Source organism: Mustela putorius, unplaced genomic scaffold (genome assembly GCF_011764305.1).
Source record: "Mustela putorius furo isolate JIRA1106 unplaced genomic scaffold, ASM1176430v1.1 tig00003834_pilon_pilon_pilon, whole genome shotgun sequence".
NCBI classification, from domain to species: domain Eukaryota; kingdom Metazoa; phylum Chordata; class Mammalia; order Carnivora; family Mustelidae; genus Mustela; species Mustela putorius.
Window position 1 is genome coordinate 77,266,902 of NW_025421987.1, and position 17,933 is coordinate 77,284,834.

At 35.2% G+C, this 17,933-nt stretch overlaps 1 protein-coding gene across 5 annotated transcripts in view; it reads left to right on the top strand.

Annotated features, from left to right (window-relative positions):
* Positions 1-17,933, top strand: part of NAALADL2 (N-acetylated alpha-linked acidic dipeptidase like 2) — a 1,340,010-nt gene that overhangs the window by 871,442 nt on the left and 450,635 nt on the right. For all 5 annotated transcript variants that reach the window (XM_004756608.3, XM_045088639.1, XM_004756611.3 and 2 more), the window contains one exon: positions 7,990-8,140. In XM_004756608.3, coding sequence (XP_004756665.1) covers positions 7,990-8,140 — 151 coding nt within the window. The remainder of the gene's footprint in view (positions 1-7,989; positions 8,141-17,933) is intronic.

Consider the following 17,933-nt stretch of genomic DNA (forward strand, 5'->3'; position numbering starts at 1 on the left):
CCATAATAGTCTTTTTTTTTTCTTTAACAAAGGAAAGTGGGTTTATTTCTGAAACATAACAAAGCAAACAGGAATCTTACAAATCTCTTTAATGGTATACTAACAATACAATACATAATTAAAGGGCAAAACAACAAACCTATAAACAGGGAAAACAATCTCAAAAAGGAAGAATAACATAAAATTTAAGCCCTCAAGTCAAAATATCTGCTTAAAGAATGATCACATATTATGTGTCCAATATTTTTATTTTTCATATATGCCAGAGTCATGTAGTTTACATGAATAAGAAAAAATGAAATAAATAAATATTCATTTCATGAATATGAAATATTAGGTTCATGGTTTTTTTTAAGTTTATTTTTATTTTTCTGTTACCATACCCATGAATCCTTAATGCTTTCTGTTATAATGCATATTAATCCCCTGACAGTACTTTGTAAAAATCCAGGTCTTTTTAGTAATCTAAATAAACAGGCATATAATTCACACAGTATTGATTCCGGTGTCCTCTCAGAAAGCAAATCACAACAAGAGAATCTGATGTGTTTTATAAATTCACCCTTCAGCCAGTCTATTTATCTTTGTAAAGGATAGATGTATAACTGAAAGGAAAGCTCTGCTTTAGCAGAAAGATTGCCAAACTTGAAATTGGAAAATTCTGGTTTGATCCCTAGAATACCACTTAGTTGTTCTGACTGTGGATCAGCCTTTTAACCTTTCTGAATCATGACTTCAACAACTACATAGTGGAATTGAAATGACATACCAGATATTCTGAATGAAATTCCACTAATAACTTTGGGGACGGTATCTGGCTCACAGTAGATGTGCAACTAGTCCTTCACAATTTAGTTTCAAAAAGACTCAGAAGACTTAGATTCTGATCGCAATTATTTTCCAGAGTCTTTGTATAAAGTTTGGCACCTTATGTGAATATGCGAGTTCGCTAGAGCTGCCATAACAAAATACCACAGACTAGGTAGTTTCAAGAGGAATTTATTTTTTTACAGTTTGAAGGACTGAAAATTGAATATCAAGGTATTGACATGTTTGGTTTATCCTAAGGTCTTCCTTCTTGGCCTGTCAATCGCCTCCTTTTTGCTCAGTCCTCATATCCCTTTTCTCTATGTACATACTTTTCTGATGTCTATCTCTCTTCTTCTTAAGGACACTAGTCATACTGGATTAGAGTCCATCAGGTTGACCTCATTTAACTTTATTTACTTCTTTAAAGGCTCTATTTCTAAATACACTCACACTCTGAGGTACTGAAGGTTAGGACATAAACTTGTGAATCTTAGGGGAACAAAATTCAGCCCATAACAGTAGACCTTAATTTTATTTGTAAAATTAAGTCCCTCTTACATATTTCCTCTTTTTATCTTTACTTTTGTTTTCCACATGAAGACTCAGAGAGCTTTTCTAGCTATGGAGATCAGAGAAATGGTTCTAGTGCTCAGCCAATATTTTGAAGAAGTTAAAAAAACAGAATCACAAGCTTCTTTTTTTAAAAAATATTTTAGAAATTTTTTTTAAGATTTTAAAATTTATTTATCTGACACAGAGAGAAAGAAATCACAAGTAGGCAGAAAGGCAGGCAGAGAGAGAAGCAGGCTCTCTGCTGAGCAGAGAGCCCGATGCAGGGCTTCATCCCAGGACCCTGAGATCATGACCTGAGCCAAAAGCAGAGGCTTAACCCACTGAGCCACCCAGGTGCCCCCAAATCACAAGGTTCTAACTTTGGTTCTTAAAATCAGGTGATAGTTGAGGGATTCCACACATTGTAACCAGTGAAAAATATAAAGAGCAAGGCTGGTGTTCAGTGGGTTCTGAAGGGTGAACTGACAATTTAGGAACATCTGTAGATGGATTAAAGTCTAGCTGTGGAATTCATGGTGAAGACACTGGAGAAGTGGATTGTCTATTTCATAGCAGCACCCTCCTTCTGGAATAGAGAAAACACTTTGATTGAAAAGAAAAGAAGTCAATAGGGAAGAAGCTATATGACAAATATCAGAACAGGGTCCTTTCTCTTTCATGATTCCTGGCTTTCACCTCCTATGAATGATTTTTTTTTTTTTTCCTGAATGTATGAATACCATGCAGCCACCCAAATGCTGCCAGTCTTCAGGCAATGGGAATATGAACGAACCCATGTTGGACCATTTTTAGGTATCAGACTACTTATTCCCTGAATGAGTAGTTTTTAGGGAACTCTGAATTTTGTTAGATCTGCTCAATAAGACCGTTATATCCTGCCCATGGATTTCTAGTATCGTTTATTTCAGAGGCAATTATCTGGCAACTGTTAGGACCTAGTTGTATACACTATACACAAGGAGAAATATATTAATATGGCTCATAGCAAGAAATATGGGATCAGTCATCTTGAAGTTAGCCAAAGACCTTTTATCTGCATGACCCTGTCAAAAAGACAAACTCACATGTTCAAATCCCAGTGCCTTAGTCTCCACTGTCCTTATCTCTAACTTTTAGATAACAAAACATAAAATGAAATAAAACAAAAATCAAAACAAATTCTGTTTTAATTATGCATTTTTATAGAAGTTTAAGGAGAAAGCAACCCTTTTAATGGAGTATGTGTGTTTATTTTAAGTTCAGAAACAGGTTGGATTAATATTTATGTTCATATTCCAAAATACATATATACAAAATGCCACAAACAAAATGTATTGCATGTTTTCCAAGCCAGTGGGTGTGAAATATAGAAGAGAATAACATTCATGTAATACATTTGTCCCTATATGCATTATGTATTCATTCATTCATTGATACATATACTAGTTTACTCATTAACTCAACAATAGAGAAATCATTTCGTGCCACGTGCTATGCTAGGCACTGGGGATATAAAATAAAGCAATAGCATTCCTGTCTTCAAGCGGATCATAGCCTAGGCTACTAAAAATACCCATCAAATCCTTATGAATTCCTAGAGATAAAAAATACAATAAAATTTTACTTTAAGGACTATAATTGCTTCAAATGGTGGAGCCATGACCTAGCTTGAAGGGAATTGACTGACTCTGCATATAGAAATAGGAAAGTGTTCCAGGACGACTATTGACCGTTTCTCAGTTTCTAGTCCAGGACCTACCTCAGACATCGCAGGTGTGTTGGGATCTTAGCTCCCACGAATACTTAAGTAAGGTTCATGTTAGCTCAGCACTTAGTCATCTTAGAGCTAAATAAAAGAGTCAAAGCTATGACACTGGTTTAATGATTTCTATTTTCATGGAAACATGCTCCTATGGCACTTTGTGTAAATTAGGAAATGGTGCACTTGCGGGGCGGTATAGCCTAATGGGTCAGTATAGTATACTAGCCGGTGGCTGCGGCTTGCTGTACATGACCTTATAACACTGAAGCTCAATACCATTTGCTTGACTCATTTTTTTGTTTCTGTTCCAACTTCTAACTGGCTCTATTATGTCAAACACTATTTTAGTTTACAAGGTGGAAAGCATGATAAAGAATCCCAAACTCATTATATATATATATATATATATATATATATATATTTGATAAAGAGAAGCAAAGGATAATCAAAGTAGTATTAGGAAATCTTAGCCTTACATTTGCCCTCTCTTTTCAAGAAATGGACCCCTAGTATAATCATCATCCTGGGCTAAAACAATCTAAAGGAATGAAAGGTGCTGGGCGGGGCAAACAATTTTCACCTGTGCTCCCAGGAACAGTCAAAAGCAGACAACCTGATGACAGGTACCTTCATCCTTTTTATATGTACTTGCCTTTGAATGCATTTGAAGAATATAATCTCACCAGAATAGTAGCTCCTTTGAGTATTTTAGGCAACCACTACCTCACTGTGTTCAAAATGCAATACTAACAAAGCAGAGGAACTTTTTTTTTTTTTTAATCTGATTTAATGTAGGCATTTTCCTCAATTGCTAACTTCAGTGGAAATCCAGCAATAGATAATTTCTAAAATTAGGTCACTAAATTAAGCCACTTATTTAAGGGCTCTATGACAGCAAACAAGGGACAGCATCATGAACTAGATTTGATAAAATTGGAGAAGTTTATACCTCAGGTCCAACCATTGCAGGCAGAGGATTAGAAGAGGGGATAAAAATCACATAAAAGGCTATCTCTTCAGGGTTGTAGGGAATTAATCAACTCTGGCAGAAGATACCATACTATTAAACTGCTTTGCCTCATTATAAGCTGTCATGTTTAGAAAAATATCATGGTCTGTATTGATTATAAAAGGAATCACAGTGTATTACCAAACATAATAGAAGAATTAAAATATGCAACTGTAGCATTTTATTTTTCATTATGATAAATTCTAAGTCATGAGATTTCTTAAATTTTCAATAGTCAAATAGTTAATTACTGGCTTTCTTGTGTCCATGGCAGACATCTCTTATAGAACCATTTTCCACTTTTCACTGACCCTGAACTTGGCCTCAAAACACTTCCCCAGGCAGCCACTCATTGTCAGTTAATTGAGGTTAACACTTAAGATGAAAACTATTCATCATTCCACTGGTTAAATGAACTTCCTGAGAGCATAACAAAGACTTTGTCCTACTTAACTCCATATGCCAATGCCAGCATATTACCTGCACAGAAGTGATGCTCAATATATAGTTGTGAATGATTACCCCAGAAATAATAAAAATTTTCACTAGCAGGTAATTCTCAAAAAAAAAAATGCAAGTGGCCAAAATTACAAACAAAAATAAATTTAACTTCACCTGTATATGTAAAAAATGGACAAATAATTTTTAGCTAGATTGGCAAATATTTCTTAAAAAATAATATTCAATGCTGGTGATCGAGGAAACAAGTACTCAGATATACGAATGGTAAGAATGTAACTTGTTATAGTTTTTCTGGAGGGAAAATAGTTTGTCAAAAATCATAAAAGTAGCAATACTTTCACCTAGAAATTCTACCTGTGGAAATACACTTCATGAAAAAATACATTTTGTGCCATCATTTAACTATAAAGAAGTTTGCTGAAGTATGATATAAAATATTCAAAATTTATAAAACCAACAGCCAAGGATTGGTCAAATAACATTTGATAGCCTTTCTATATATTTTTTTTGTTTCAGATTTTTATGTAAATTCTAGTTAGCATGTAGTGTGATATCGGTCTCAGGAGTAGTGTTTAGTGATTCGTCACTTATCTGCAGTACCCAGTGTTGGTCACAATTAAGCGCCCTCCTTGATCTCCTTCACCATCTAGCCCATCGGGCGCCCACCGCCCTCCCTCAGCCCGCAGTTTGTTCTCTGTATTTGAGTCTCTTATGGTTTGCTTCCCTCTCTCTCTGCTTTTTTCCTTCTGATGTATTCAGCTGTTTTGTTTCTAAATTCCACATATGAGTGAAGTCGTATGGTATTTGTCTTTCTCTGCCTAATTATTTCACTTGGCGTAATACCCTCTAGCTCCATCTACATCATTGCAAATGGCATGACTTCAGCCTTCCTATATTTTATTATTATATTATTTATAACATTCACGTATGTATCGTATACAGCTATTAATGTTGTATAGAAGTGTACTTATCAACATGGACAGATATTTAGTATGTGCTTTTAAGTGGAAAAAATAGATTGCAAAATTTGTGGTGTGTGGTCTTATTTTGTAAGTATATGTGCATATGTGTCTAAGCCCTAATAAAAAGGTTTAAAGACTCCAACATATTAACATTTGCTATTTCTTGACAGATAGGTTACTAGGACTATTGCTATTATTATTATTATTATTTTGGCTGTATCTTTTTTCTCTAATGATCACAAGTCACTTTAATATTTTTAAAAAGTAATTTTAATATTTAAAACCTCCTTTCGAGAATTGTTCATATTTTTCTTGATTTATTCTTCTATAGTAAGCAGAACATTCGAAGTCATTCCGTTGGTCATTCTTTATAAAAGTAGTAACTTCAGCATCTAAACAATAAAAGCCCTCCCTAAGGACTTCAGTGTGAGCTTTTAGAGAGTCCATCTTAAATGTGGCCCTCTTATTGACATATTCTTTGTTCTTTTTTCCTTTTCTCATTCTTCCCCTCTCCCTAAATCCTCCTCCCTTTTCATTAAAACACTGATGAGAAAATCCTAATTCAACAGGAGTCAATTGTTCTTTGCTTAGGCTCACAAGGTTATTTTTTCTGATTAATAATTAAATAGACCTTATTTAATATAACACATTAACTAGATAATACATCCTTGTTCATTACTCAAAAATTGGAAAGTACAGAATATTTTTAAAAGAGTTGAAAAAACACCTTTAATGTGATGTACTTACATCAAGTATATTTTTTTACTATTCTGCATATTACTTCTCTTATGTAAAAACCATATTATATGTACACTTATATGCTTTATTTTTCCAATAGAACTGCATCCCAGGGCACCTGGGTGGCTCAGTGGGTTGAGCATCTTGCTGTTGATTTCAGCTCAGGTCATGCTATGAGGTCTTGGGATGGAGCCCTACATCAGGCTTGGCACTCAGAAGGGAGTCTGCCGGAGATACTCTCTCCTTTTGCCCCTCTGTACCACATGCACTGTCTCTCACTCTCTCTCAAATAAATAAATAAATAGATAGATAAATAAATCTTTAAAACAACAACAAAAGGTGCATCCTAAGTATTTTCTCAGAATTCTCTTTCTGTGTTTTTTTAAAGAGTAGGTGCTGTGCCAAACCAGCATCTTTCTCATTTGTTCCTTCATTTAACAATCCTGGTGAATGACTACTATGTGCCTGTTAAGAGCAAATGCACACTGTAGAGAAGATAAGCATGGTTCTCTCCTCATGGAGGGGCTCAGCTAGGCCCACAGCTGCTGCCTTGCTTGGGCCACTGTAAAACTTAATAAGTAAGTAAAGCAGTTATTGGGAAGTGAAGTATAGGTGTTAACTACAGTCACACAAGGGACAGCAACTGCCTACGCTTAGTGTGATTCCTAGTCAGAGTCTCCATTATTGCCCTCCCCCAGGTCGCCTAAGGGCTTTTCCTCTCTCATTGGAAACACATGGTTTACCAAATTATGATCATTGTTTTTCACATCAGGTAAGTCACACTCAGCTATATAAGCACTTTACCCCAACAATTAATTTACCAAGTTAAAACAGAAACAACATGAAATGGCAAGTTCATCTGCCCCATCATACTTATATATTGTGTACATACTGAAGAACAGAGAGTCATCTGCGTTAGATACGTCTCAAGTGAAGTAATCAGGAACTGTTCTCAAAAATCTTTCATGACCAAGACAAAGCCGGAACTGACCATTCAGAAGGAGGCCCCTGGGTTCTTTTCATCCCTCAGCTGCTATATCTGAGAGGTAGGACTGGAATATCCTGGGCACGGACCAGAGTGTCTAGGACAGGGGGGCCTTCGGGATGGTTCAGGACAGCGGCTATTTGCCAAACGATGTGAAAGTATTTCAACATATTAGCAACAAGGATGACAGACTGAGCCCTCTAGGAAATAATCTCAGAATATTGTAGGTGACTTCTGCTTTAAGGGAAAGACATTATAGCAGCCCAAAAAATTCTTTTACAGCAGAATTTTGTCTTTTGTAGATCCTTTGTTAATCTCATGAAAGTGAGACTCCAGATCTACTTAGACAACTAAAAATGAGGGAGGGAGAAATTCCATGTGCAGACAACTAAAATCAAACACAGACATTATAGGAATGCTGCTACAATAATGTTGAGACAGAGGAAAAAAAGGAAGAGCCAGTGGAATAACTCTGTGACTGGGCTTGATAATTGGGAAATCTGAAATGCCTAATCATTTCAAAAGAAAAACCCAGAAAATAAAGTTATCTTATTTTATTTCATTTTATTTTAATTTTGAGGGGGGAGTGACTTAGTTATGAAATGGCAGTACTTTCAATGTATATGATAATATTTTAAATATTAAGTTAATATTTAAACTATTAAGCTATTAAAAACTATTAAACTAATAGTTTTCTCTTCTCTTTTAGCTTTCCTTATTAGAAAAGGCTGGATTTGGTGGTGTTCTTCTATATATTGACCCATGTGATTTACCAAAGACTGCAAATCTTAGCCATGATACCTTCATGGTGTCACTGAACCCAGGAGGGGACCCTTCAACGCCTGGTTATCCAAGTGTGGGTAAGTGCGCGGTTAATCTTTCCCATTCTTTTAAACACTACATGTTATAATTTGTAAGTACATGCTGGATTAGTCAAGGGATAGCAAAGTTGAAGAATTCTTACCACTCCATATTCAAAAAATGATTTTTATCTGCTCAAGTTATAGACTATCCCTCTATTGCAACAAAACTTTTTTTTAAGTCTGTAACAGTCTGTAATGGATTTTTGTCTGGATAAGTTATTTTTGTCTGCATAAGCGTATTTTCATATTTTATATGTTATTATTGATTGACTGAAAGTTTAATTAATACCAGGTGGGAGAGGCACTCCATATAGGTGGAAAATATATACAAATACCTAGAAGGTTGAAATACCTGCTGCTTTAGGGTGTCTGTAATTATTTAAAGCAGAGAGTCTAGGGGTACACATGGTCTGGTTAGGTGACTTAAGCAGTAGGAAATGATGCTGAAAAAGAATGGAGTTAATATGATCAACTTGTCTGGCTCCCTAAGGGAAGGGATCTTAATCACTGGAAGCATAGAAAATGGCCATCTTTGCATCAAACATCCTTCTCTTTCTCAGTAAGTTGTGTTCATGTTATTGGGGGGTCATGTGGCAGACAGAAGACAACTGAATTTGGCAGGTGCTCCCTGCATCATTGAATTTCTGTCCAATGTATCATTGACAAGTGGTCCATTAATATAGTCTTGGCTGTGGAATAAGCTCTGTGAACCTTCTTCCAGCGTGAGAGTAACCCATTAACCATGACACTACAGTCAGTAATTAAACTAACAACAACAACAACAAAAATCATGTAATTATTCATGTGTTCTGCCAAAATTTTTCCCTGTTTTCTACAAAATATCACGAGTTTCTAATTATCTTGTTCAAGTCCACTTGTTCTCTCTCTATGTATATTAACTTTACTGATTAATCATTAACTTTCCAATAATGAAGTAAATTGAATCAAATATGAGTTATAATTTATAAATTTTGTTAGGTCTACTGATTACTGCTTTATCCTCTAAAGTACATTGCTAATAATCCATTTAAGAATTTCCCTTGAGACCTTATTGATAGGTATTTTTTACAGTCTATTGTCTCATTATTAGAATTTTGAAATTAAAATTAGGAAATGTCCATCTACATCACCAAAAATGTCAGCTCTAACCTCCCTGGGTAATAACACCTCAGCTTCAAGCGTCTGTGCCGCTTCCAGTCGGTGAACGGGAGAAGAATTAGGCACAAACAAGTCAGCTGCAAGAGATTGGGAGTAGGGGACAACAGTCCAAAAGATTGCTGCCCCGAGCAACTCCACAGTCTCGCTTTTATTAGATAGAAACAGTAACAGCGGAAGAGTCGATGAAGGTCAAACGTTAGTCATATGCCATGTAGATAAACAAGAAGGAGGGCAGAATATGTCTGTACAAGTAGTATAAAGTTCACAGTTGAACAAGCACATTCAAAGGACTTATCTAAGTAGCCACAAGTGCTCTCTGGTGGGGAAAGAGGAGATAACGGAAAAATGGAGCAGGCAGCGTTCAGCCCTCAGCGGGCTGGGGGTTCCCAGCTGCTCCGCTTCAAGGCTGTATATCGTCCTCTCCCCCAGAGGCCTGTTGCAGTATCTGTTTTTCTTAAGGCTGTATCTAAATGTGCTTGGTAACTAGTAAAATTTCCTGGGGGTTATATTTTAAGTAACACTTTGTTCTGAGGGGCAGTTGCAAGTCTGCATATGACAGCTAACGTTTTTGTGACAAATCAATGGACGGCAAGGCTATCAAAAGCTACTTTATGAATACTCTGTTCAAGGTGGGGAATTGACCAGTTGGCAACATTTGCTCTTAATATTTTTTTTGACTCAGATCATTTCATAATTGTAGAATTCCATTATATCTAGCAAAATGTTAGCCAGAGTCTCAAGCAATCTCAGAATTTTTTTCTCTTCTCTTTTTATTTCTTTTCTTTTGTTTCGTTTGTTTCATTTCTCTTTTTTCTTTTCTTTTTCTTTTTTCTTCATGTCTTTTTTCTTTCCTTTTCTTTTTCCTTTCCCTTTCTTCCCTCTCCTCCCTTCTCTTCCCTTTCCTATCCCCTTTTCTTTTCTTCCATTCCCTTCCCTTTTCTTTGAAATAATTTCAACTCATAAAAATTTTCAAATAGATTATTTAGAGAATCTGTGTGACTTTATTCCAGACTTCTCTCATACTAACATTTTATATAATATTATTCAGTTGTCGAAGCCATAAAATTCACATTGATGTGGCGCTGTTAACCAGTTATAGACTTTATTCAGATTTCTTCAATTCTCTCCCTCTCTCTCTCTGCCCTGGTTGCTAAGAAGCTCTGATTAACCATAATGACTTATACCATTGGCTCCTGATTTATTTATCCCTTCCTCTTGCAATTATCTTAAGATCTCTGTGTCTTATGGTTTTATTCACATTTTTAAAAATAACAAAACCATCCTCAATTTTGTGGGCAGGGAAGGAGGAGGAGAAGGCAGGTTGTGAATTGTAAATAAAAACTACTGCCCTATGACCCAGCAATTGCACTATTGGGTATTTACCCTAAAGATACAAATGTAGTGATCCAAAGGGACACATGCACCCGAATGTTTATAGCAGCAATGTCCACAATAGCCAAACTATGGAAAGAACCTAGATGTCCATCAACAGATGAATGGATCAAGAAGATGTGGTATATATACCCAATGGAATACTATGCAGCCATCAAAAGAAATGAAATCTTGCCATTTGCGACAACATGGATGGAACTAGAGCGTATCATGCTTAGCGAAATAAGTCAAGCAGAGAAAGACAACTATCATATGATCTCCCTGATATGAGGAAGTGGTGATGCAACATGGAGGCTTAAGTGGGTAGAAGAAGAATCAATGAAACAAGATGGGATTGGGAGGGAGACAAACCATAAGTGACTCTTAATCTCACAAAACAAACTGAGGGTTGCCAGGGGGAGGGGGTTTGGGAGAAGGGGGTGGGATTATGGACATTGGGGAGGGTATGTGATTTGGTGTGTGCTGTGAAGTGTGTAAACCTGGTGATTCACAGACCTGTACCCCTGGGGATAAAAATATATGTTTATAAAAAATAAAAAATTAAAAAAAAAAAACTACTAAAAATAATTTACTCAAAGTGAATAGCAGCATCTGACTTAATACCCTAAATACTGTTGGGTAAATCATTATTAGTGGAACTAATAAAAAACTACCTCTTTTTCTAATATTAGGAACTCTGTTTTATTAACTAGTCTAAGGATAATGAAGTCCTAAAGAAGGGTATTGAATAATAAAAATACAAATAGGTGATTTTATATGTTTGTTTTTAATATATACATAATAAACAGAAGAGCATAACGAACTTTCCATATGCCTCACCTTGCTTTGTCAACTATCTACATTCTGCTATTTTTCTGTTGTCTGTACATCTCCTCACACCCTACAACACCACTTGTATTTTTACAGAAAAAATTCACATAAATTGAAATGCAGACATCTTAACCAACAAAAGGACATACCCATATAATCTCCATGCCTATTTAGCTATAGTACATTTTTATCACATCGGAAATTTCAGTCATTCCCCATCACCAGCCCTTGCTCCACACCGGTCTCACTTTTATCATGGAGTATGTATTGTGTTAGGTGCAGGTTCTTTTGCTTAGAATAATGTCTTTGATATTTATTCACTGTTCCATGTAACAATTTATTGTTGGAAAGTATAACACAATTTTTGAATTGATTCAAGTAGGTGTTTTTTAAAATAAGAATGCTAAGGCACTCTTCTGCAACATAAGATCCAAATGGATTGTTGAAATAAGACACAAGAACTTCCTATAAGATCGTTCTTCTCAGTACATCTCATTGCATATCTGAAAAATTCTTGGTTATTATAGAATCAGAGCAAAGGATAAAAAGAAGTTTTTAAAAATGCTTTCCTCCTATATCAGGAAAATGATGTCTTCTCATTCTTTTAATAAAAATAAGACTCTAGATTCCCTTGGCATATTAATCACCCTGAGTCTTATTTTACTTACCTTAAAAAGAATTATACTAATATAATAAATATGTCGCTATGTATAGATATAGATACAGATCTTACAAGATTGTAAAGAAATGCAATATCTCAAACTTTGCCCCAGACTTAGATAGGAATTCTGAGGGAGGGGTCCAAACATCTGTATTCTAACAAACTCTCCATATGGTTCTGATGCAAATGAATTTTGAGACCTGCTGAGCTAGAAACTTTATGCTTCTTTTCCAAATCATAGTTGGGTGGCTAGGACTCCTGACCCAAACTTTGTGACCTCATGTTACTGTTCTTTAAACATCTTATATTGCTGCCTTTTATTTTCCCCACCTCCATGTTAATCAGGACTGAGGAATATTTGCGTTCTGGAGCCTGGATCCAATTTTTGTACTCCATTAGCTCTCAGTAAATATTGATTGAGTGAATAACTTGTTCCTTTAACATGACTACTTGTCTTTGATGATTCTGACCCTAGGCCATACCCTGCTTTAATTAACGTAATTAAAACAAAACAAAAAAGTGTGTATCAGCATGTAACTCTGATGGATTTGTTTATAAAATACATGGTTTTTCTCCTTAAATGCTCTGTTTGTTCTTTCATACATATTCTACCACTTAGAACAACAGAAATTCTGCTTAAGATATCAGGATATTAAAAGTCTAATCTAGGGGGGGCGCCTGGGTGGCTCAGTGGGTTGAAGCCTCTGCCTTCGGCTCGGGTCACGATCCCAGAGTCCTGGGATCGAGCCCCACGTCGGGCTCTCTGCTCAGCAGGGAGCCTGCTTCTCTCTCTCTCTCTCTGCCTGCCTCTCTGCCTACTTGTGATCTCTGTCAAATAAATAAATAAAATCTTTAAAAAAAAATAAAACTCTAATCTATTCTCTTAATTCCTTTGATAACTTATCAAATATGTCAAAGATTACGTGTCCAAAATATCAGACTTCATCATAAGTACTTCTACCAACTTGCTACAAGTATTTCAACTACACGAAACTATGATCTAAGCAAACCACATTTCCTAGAACCATTTACTTTTAGAATTCTAAGAGACTTTCTGGTTCATATAGGGTTCGAATAGTTTTGAGGCACAAAAACTTGATCATGTTAGCTAAGGGCTCATGTAAATGAGGCATATGAACCAACATTTATAATAACTGGTCATAATTATAACACCAGTGATTAGTTATAATAAAAAATATGCTTAGCTTAAAATCATTAATTGGTTTTGCTCAAAACAAAGAGAGAATCAGAAAGCTATGGATGAGAATTAAATAAGGGGAGGTAAGAAATAGACCCTTTAAGGAGGATATTATTTAGTCTGTGTTGAAACATGGAAAAGAAAATCCTTCCCCAAATTGTAAGTTTCCGATGGTCTGACAACTAGACTAGAAGTAGTAGTTAGAAGTCCTTTTCTTTCCATATTTTTAAAATAATTTATCTTCTGAAACCTCTGCTTGCTATAGGGTTCATTTTGATTTTAGTACCATCTTCAAATATCTGCCTGTCTAACCTATGGACAACTAGTTAATTGAAATCCAAATTTTCTTTTATCTTGCCTGAGACTTAATTCTTCTTTTACACCATTTACTGAAATCCATCCCAATTTAAAGTTTTCTGTATCTGTCACTCTTTATGTTTGTTACAGTCCCGTTTTATCGCCCCTTTTTTCTTTGTTTTAAATTCTAGAGAAGAAAGTTGTTTCAGTGGTTTTACTCTAGTGAAATGTATCAAACGACACAGTTTATTTAATATTCCCAGTGTTACAATTCAGTGGATCTATGTGTTGTTTACCTGCTGTCTGTTCAACATCACCTCTGCCAACCAAAAACCACTCAAAGAATAACGAATATCACTGTAATTTGTGACAAGTCTTCTCCAGGCTTTCTTGGTCCAGTTACCTGGACAAATGTCGAAAGATTGACTTGACTTGGCACTAAATCAACTGAGACAGTGTTGAACTATTCCCTGACTAGAATAGCAGGAAATATAAATGTGTGCCTAGTTGTCAAAACAAAGTGTTAGATATTCACAGCATGAAATGTCTTGTTGCCTTGTTGGAAAAAAATAAAGTGTCTGTATTTTTATTATTTTACTCTAACTGGTGGTTCTTGTATGTGTCTGGAAGGCTTCAGCTTTACATGAAATATTGTCCAAATTGGTCCTAAGAAACATTTAAAGAGTGGCTCAAAGTTAAGCTGATTTTTTTTTTCAATAAGTTTCATTTGCAGCATTGTGAGAAGAGAGATTGTTTGAATTCAAACTGCTCCTTTCAAAAATCTAAATTTTGTTTTGTAAAATAATTTTAGTTACTAAGTTTTCTTGGTCCTAAACAGGGAAATTTGTAATTGATTGCTGCAATGTCTAAGATTACAGCTCTTTAGAGAATATTTTTGAATGATTATTGTTCATAGACAATATGAGTGCCGCATGGTTTTCTACTCAGTCAGAATGTTCTTTACTTATTATTGTACTCAGAACTCTCTATTTTAAACTAAACACCCACTCTATCAATGGAGACAATCAATTTGTATCAGAATTAAAGTTTCCCCCAAAATCTGGAATTCTAAGAAGATGAAAAAATCTACTGCTTGAAAAAATGATTCATCAGTAAATTTCCATCACAATGAGATAAGAAGCTAATTGAAACAATAAGAAAATTAGTTTTACATTGTTATAGGACTTTGTATGCCTTATCTTGTTAGATTTTTCAACAGGACAGCTTTTACTGTCCCCACTTTCCAGATAGGTAAACTGATCCATAGAGAAACTGAGCTTTATTCAAAGTGATCAGACTAATATAACCAACACTTAAACCCCAAGTTGCCTAACTTCTAACCTAATGAGAATTCCACTAATATTATCTTGCATCAATCATAAAATTTAGGTAAGTTAGTTTTATGAAAATAAGAATTGCATTTGGTGTGACATCAGACAAATGATTGAATTTAATGCTAAAATACACTTGGCTCTGTTTGTTTCCTCCCCACTTTTAACACATGATTAAGTGTAATGTTGAAAATGAAATATAAAGTATAATGGTAAAATTATAAAACTTGCCTGCAGGTTTAGACTACAGCAATATGACATCAGAAAAAATTAGGATTAAATCATATGCAATTGCCGATATTCTTCCAGAGTATAATTTCTATTCTTCTCTATAAGAATACAATAATTATAAAAGAAATTATAATGGAAGAAATAAATTGAACAACTAATTAACTAACCAAACTATGTGAGGAAAAACAGTATCGAGAAAAGACCTGGTTTTATTTTTTCAACCACAAAATTATATAAATTATTTTAGTGGAATATATTTAAAACATCATTTCCATGACTTTATTAACCTTTTTATCTAAGAACTTTAAACTGTAAAATACAACCATCTGATTATCTTTCTCAAAAATACAAATTGTTGTTCTCATCATGGGTACAACCCACTTTTTCAATGTATTAGGCAGTAGCTGAGCAGAAGATATAAGCTAAAATTACATAAAAGAGCAAGAATATGCCTGAGAAATAATAAGTCCTGCTGTGCAACACAGTTTTTTAAAGATTTATATGGGCACCTGGGTGGCACAATGGTTAAGTATCTGACTCTTGGTTTGGGCTCAGGTCCTGATCTCAGGGTGGTGAGATGGAGCCCAATGCTCCCTGATCAGCAGGGAGTCTGTTTAAGATTCTCTCTCCCTCTCCCTCTGTCCCCCAACTCAAATAAATGAATAGATTTTTAAAAATATTTATTTATTCATTCATTCATTCATTCATTTGTGAGAGAGATTGTGAGAAGGAGCTGGGGGAGAAATAGAAGGAGACAGAGAGAGAAAATCTTTTCCCCCATAAGTGCAAAGCCCCATGCAGGGCTTCATCTCAGGACCCTGAGATCAGGACCTGGGCCAAAGTTGGACAAAAATGGACTAAGCCACCCAGGTGCCCCCACAACACAATTAATTTTACGTTTTCCAGCCAATTTTCATACTTTCTTATCTGTCATGGTCAGGAACTATATACTATAGTAGCTGGTGGTCTTACTTTTGACAAACCTAAGCTATCTTAGAGGAAGGATTAGAACTAATGTCAGAAATAAACTTAAAAAAAAAAAATCCCTGTAGTCGGCTCTTACATTCACTATCAAATGATAAAGGCAACATAAAATAATAGCAATTTTTATTTCTGAACTATCCATTATGAAGAGTGAATTTTCAACAGGTGGCAAATGACACCGTGGGAGTATCACATAGGATTCTCATAGCCTTATATATTAAGTGTCAGTATTTTAAGAAGTTGATTTCCAAATCAGCAATTATAGTCAACTCAAAGGTGTTCTTTGTTTATTTCTTTCAGAAAATAGGGCATGCTTTTTATTTAAGAAGCTTTTTATTTAAGAAGATTTTTGTTTAAGAAGTTGATTTCCAAATCAGCAATTATAGTTAACTCAAAAGTATTCTTTGTTTATGTCTTTCAGAAAATAGGACATGATTTTCTGTTCATTATTTTCTTTTCCAGTTAATGGCAAAACATAATCCATATGATGCCAAAGCAATCTGAAAATTACTATTTAGTTATATAGTGGCTGCAGAAAAACTTTTTATGTCCATGTCAAATGTGACACTCTTGATTAAGTATATAAATAGGTCAAGGTAATTACAGTTTTCATTAATTCCTTTTAATTTTTTTCCCATTTTTCAGCTTTATTGAGGTATACTTGACAAAAGTTCAATATATTTGAGGTATACAGTATGAAAAGCCAATAAATCTACAAATTATGAAGGATCCCCACATTCCTCACCTAACATATTTATATATCTTCTCTTTATTTTTTCTTGAGAACACTTAACTTGTATTCCCATAGCAAATTTCAACTATATAATACAATATGGTCAACTAGAGTCACCATGTTATACATTAGATCTTCAGCCATCATTCTTTTTATATTTGAAAGTTTGTATTCATTTGCCACTTCCTTTTTCTCCCACTTCCCAGACCTGGCAACCACCATTCTACTTTGATTCTGTAAGTCTATAAGTTCAACCTTTCTTTATTTATCCTTTCTTCTTCTTGTCCTTCTTGTCCTTCTTCTTTTCCCCTTCTTCTTCTCATTCTTCTTCTCCTCCACTTTCCTCTCCCCTCCTCCTCCCCCTCCCCCTCCCCTCCCCCCCTCCCCCTCCCCCTCCCTTTTCCCCTTCCATCCCCCTCCCTCTCCTCCTCCTTCTTCTTCTTTTTAGATTACACACGTAAATGATAGCATGCAATATTTATCTTTCCTAATCTGGATTATTTCATTTAGCATAATGCCCTCCAGATTCACCTAAGTTGTTGCAAATGGCAGGGATTCCTTATTTTTGGTTGTTTACATATACCATAGTTTGTTTGTTGTTCATTCCTCTATTGACTGGCACATAGGTGGTTTTCATACTTTGGCTATTGTGAATAATGCTGCAATGAACAAAGGAATATAGGTATCTTTTTGAGATAGTGTTTCCATTGCCTTTCTATATATACACAGAAGTAAGATTACTTGGTCTTATAGTAGTTCTATTTTTCTTTTGTTGAGGAACCTCCCTGGTGTTTTCCGTACTGGCTGTACCAGTTTACATGCCCACCAACAGTGTACAAGGGTTCCCATTACAGCCTACCAGCATTTGTATCTTTTACTGTTTTATAATAGACATCCTAACATGTATAAGGCAATATCTCATATTGGTCTTGGTATGCATTTCCTGGATGATTAATGATGTTGAATACTTTTTGTGTACCTACAGGCCATTTGTA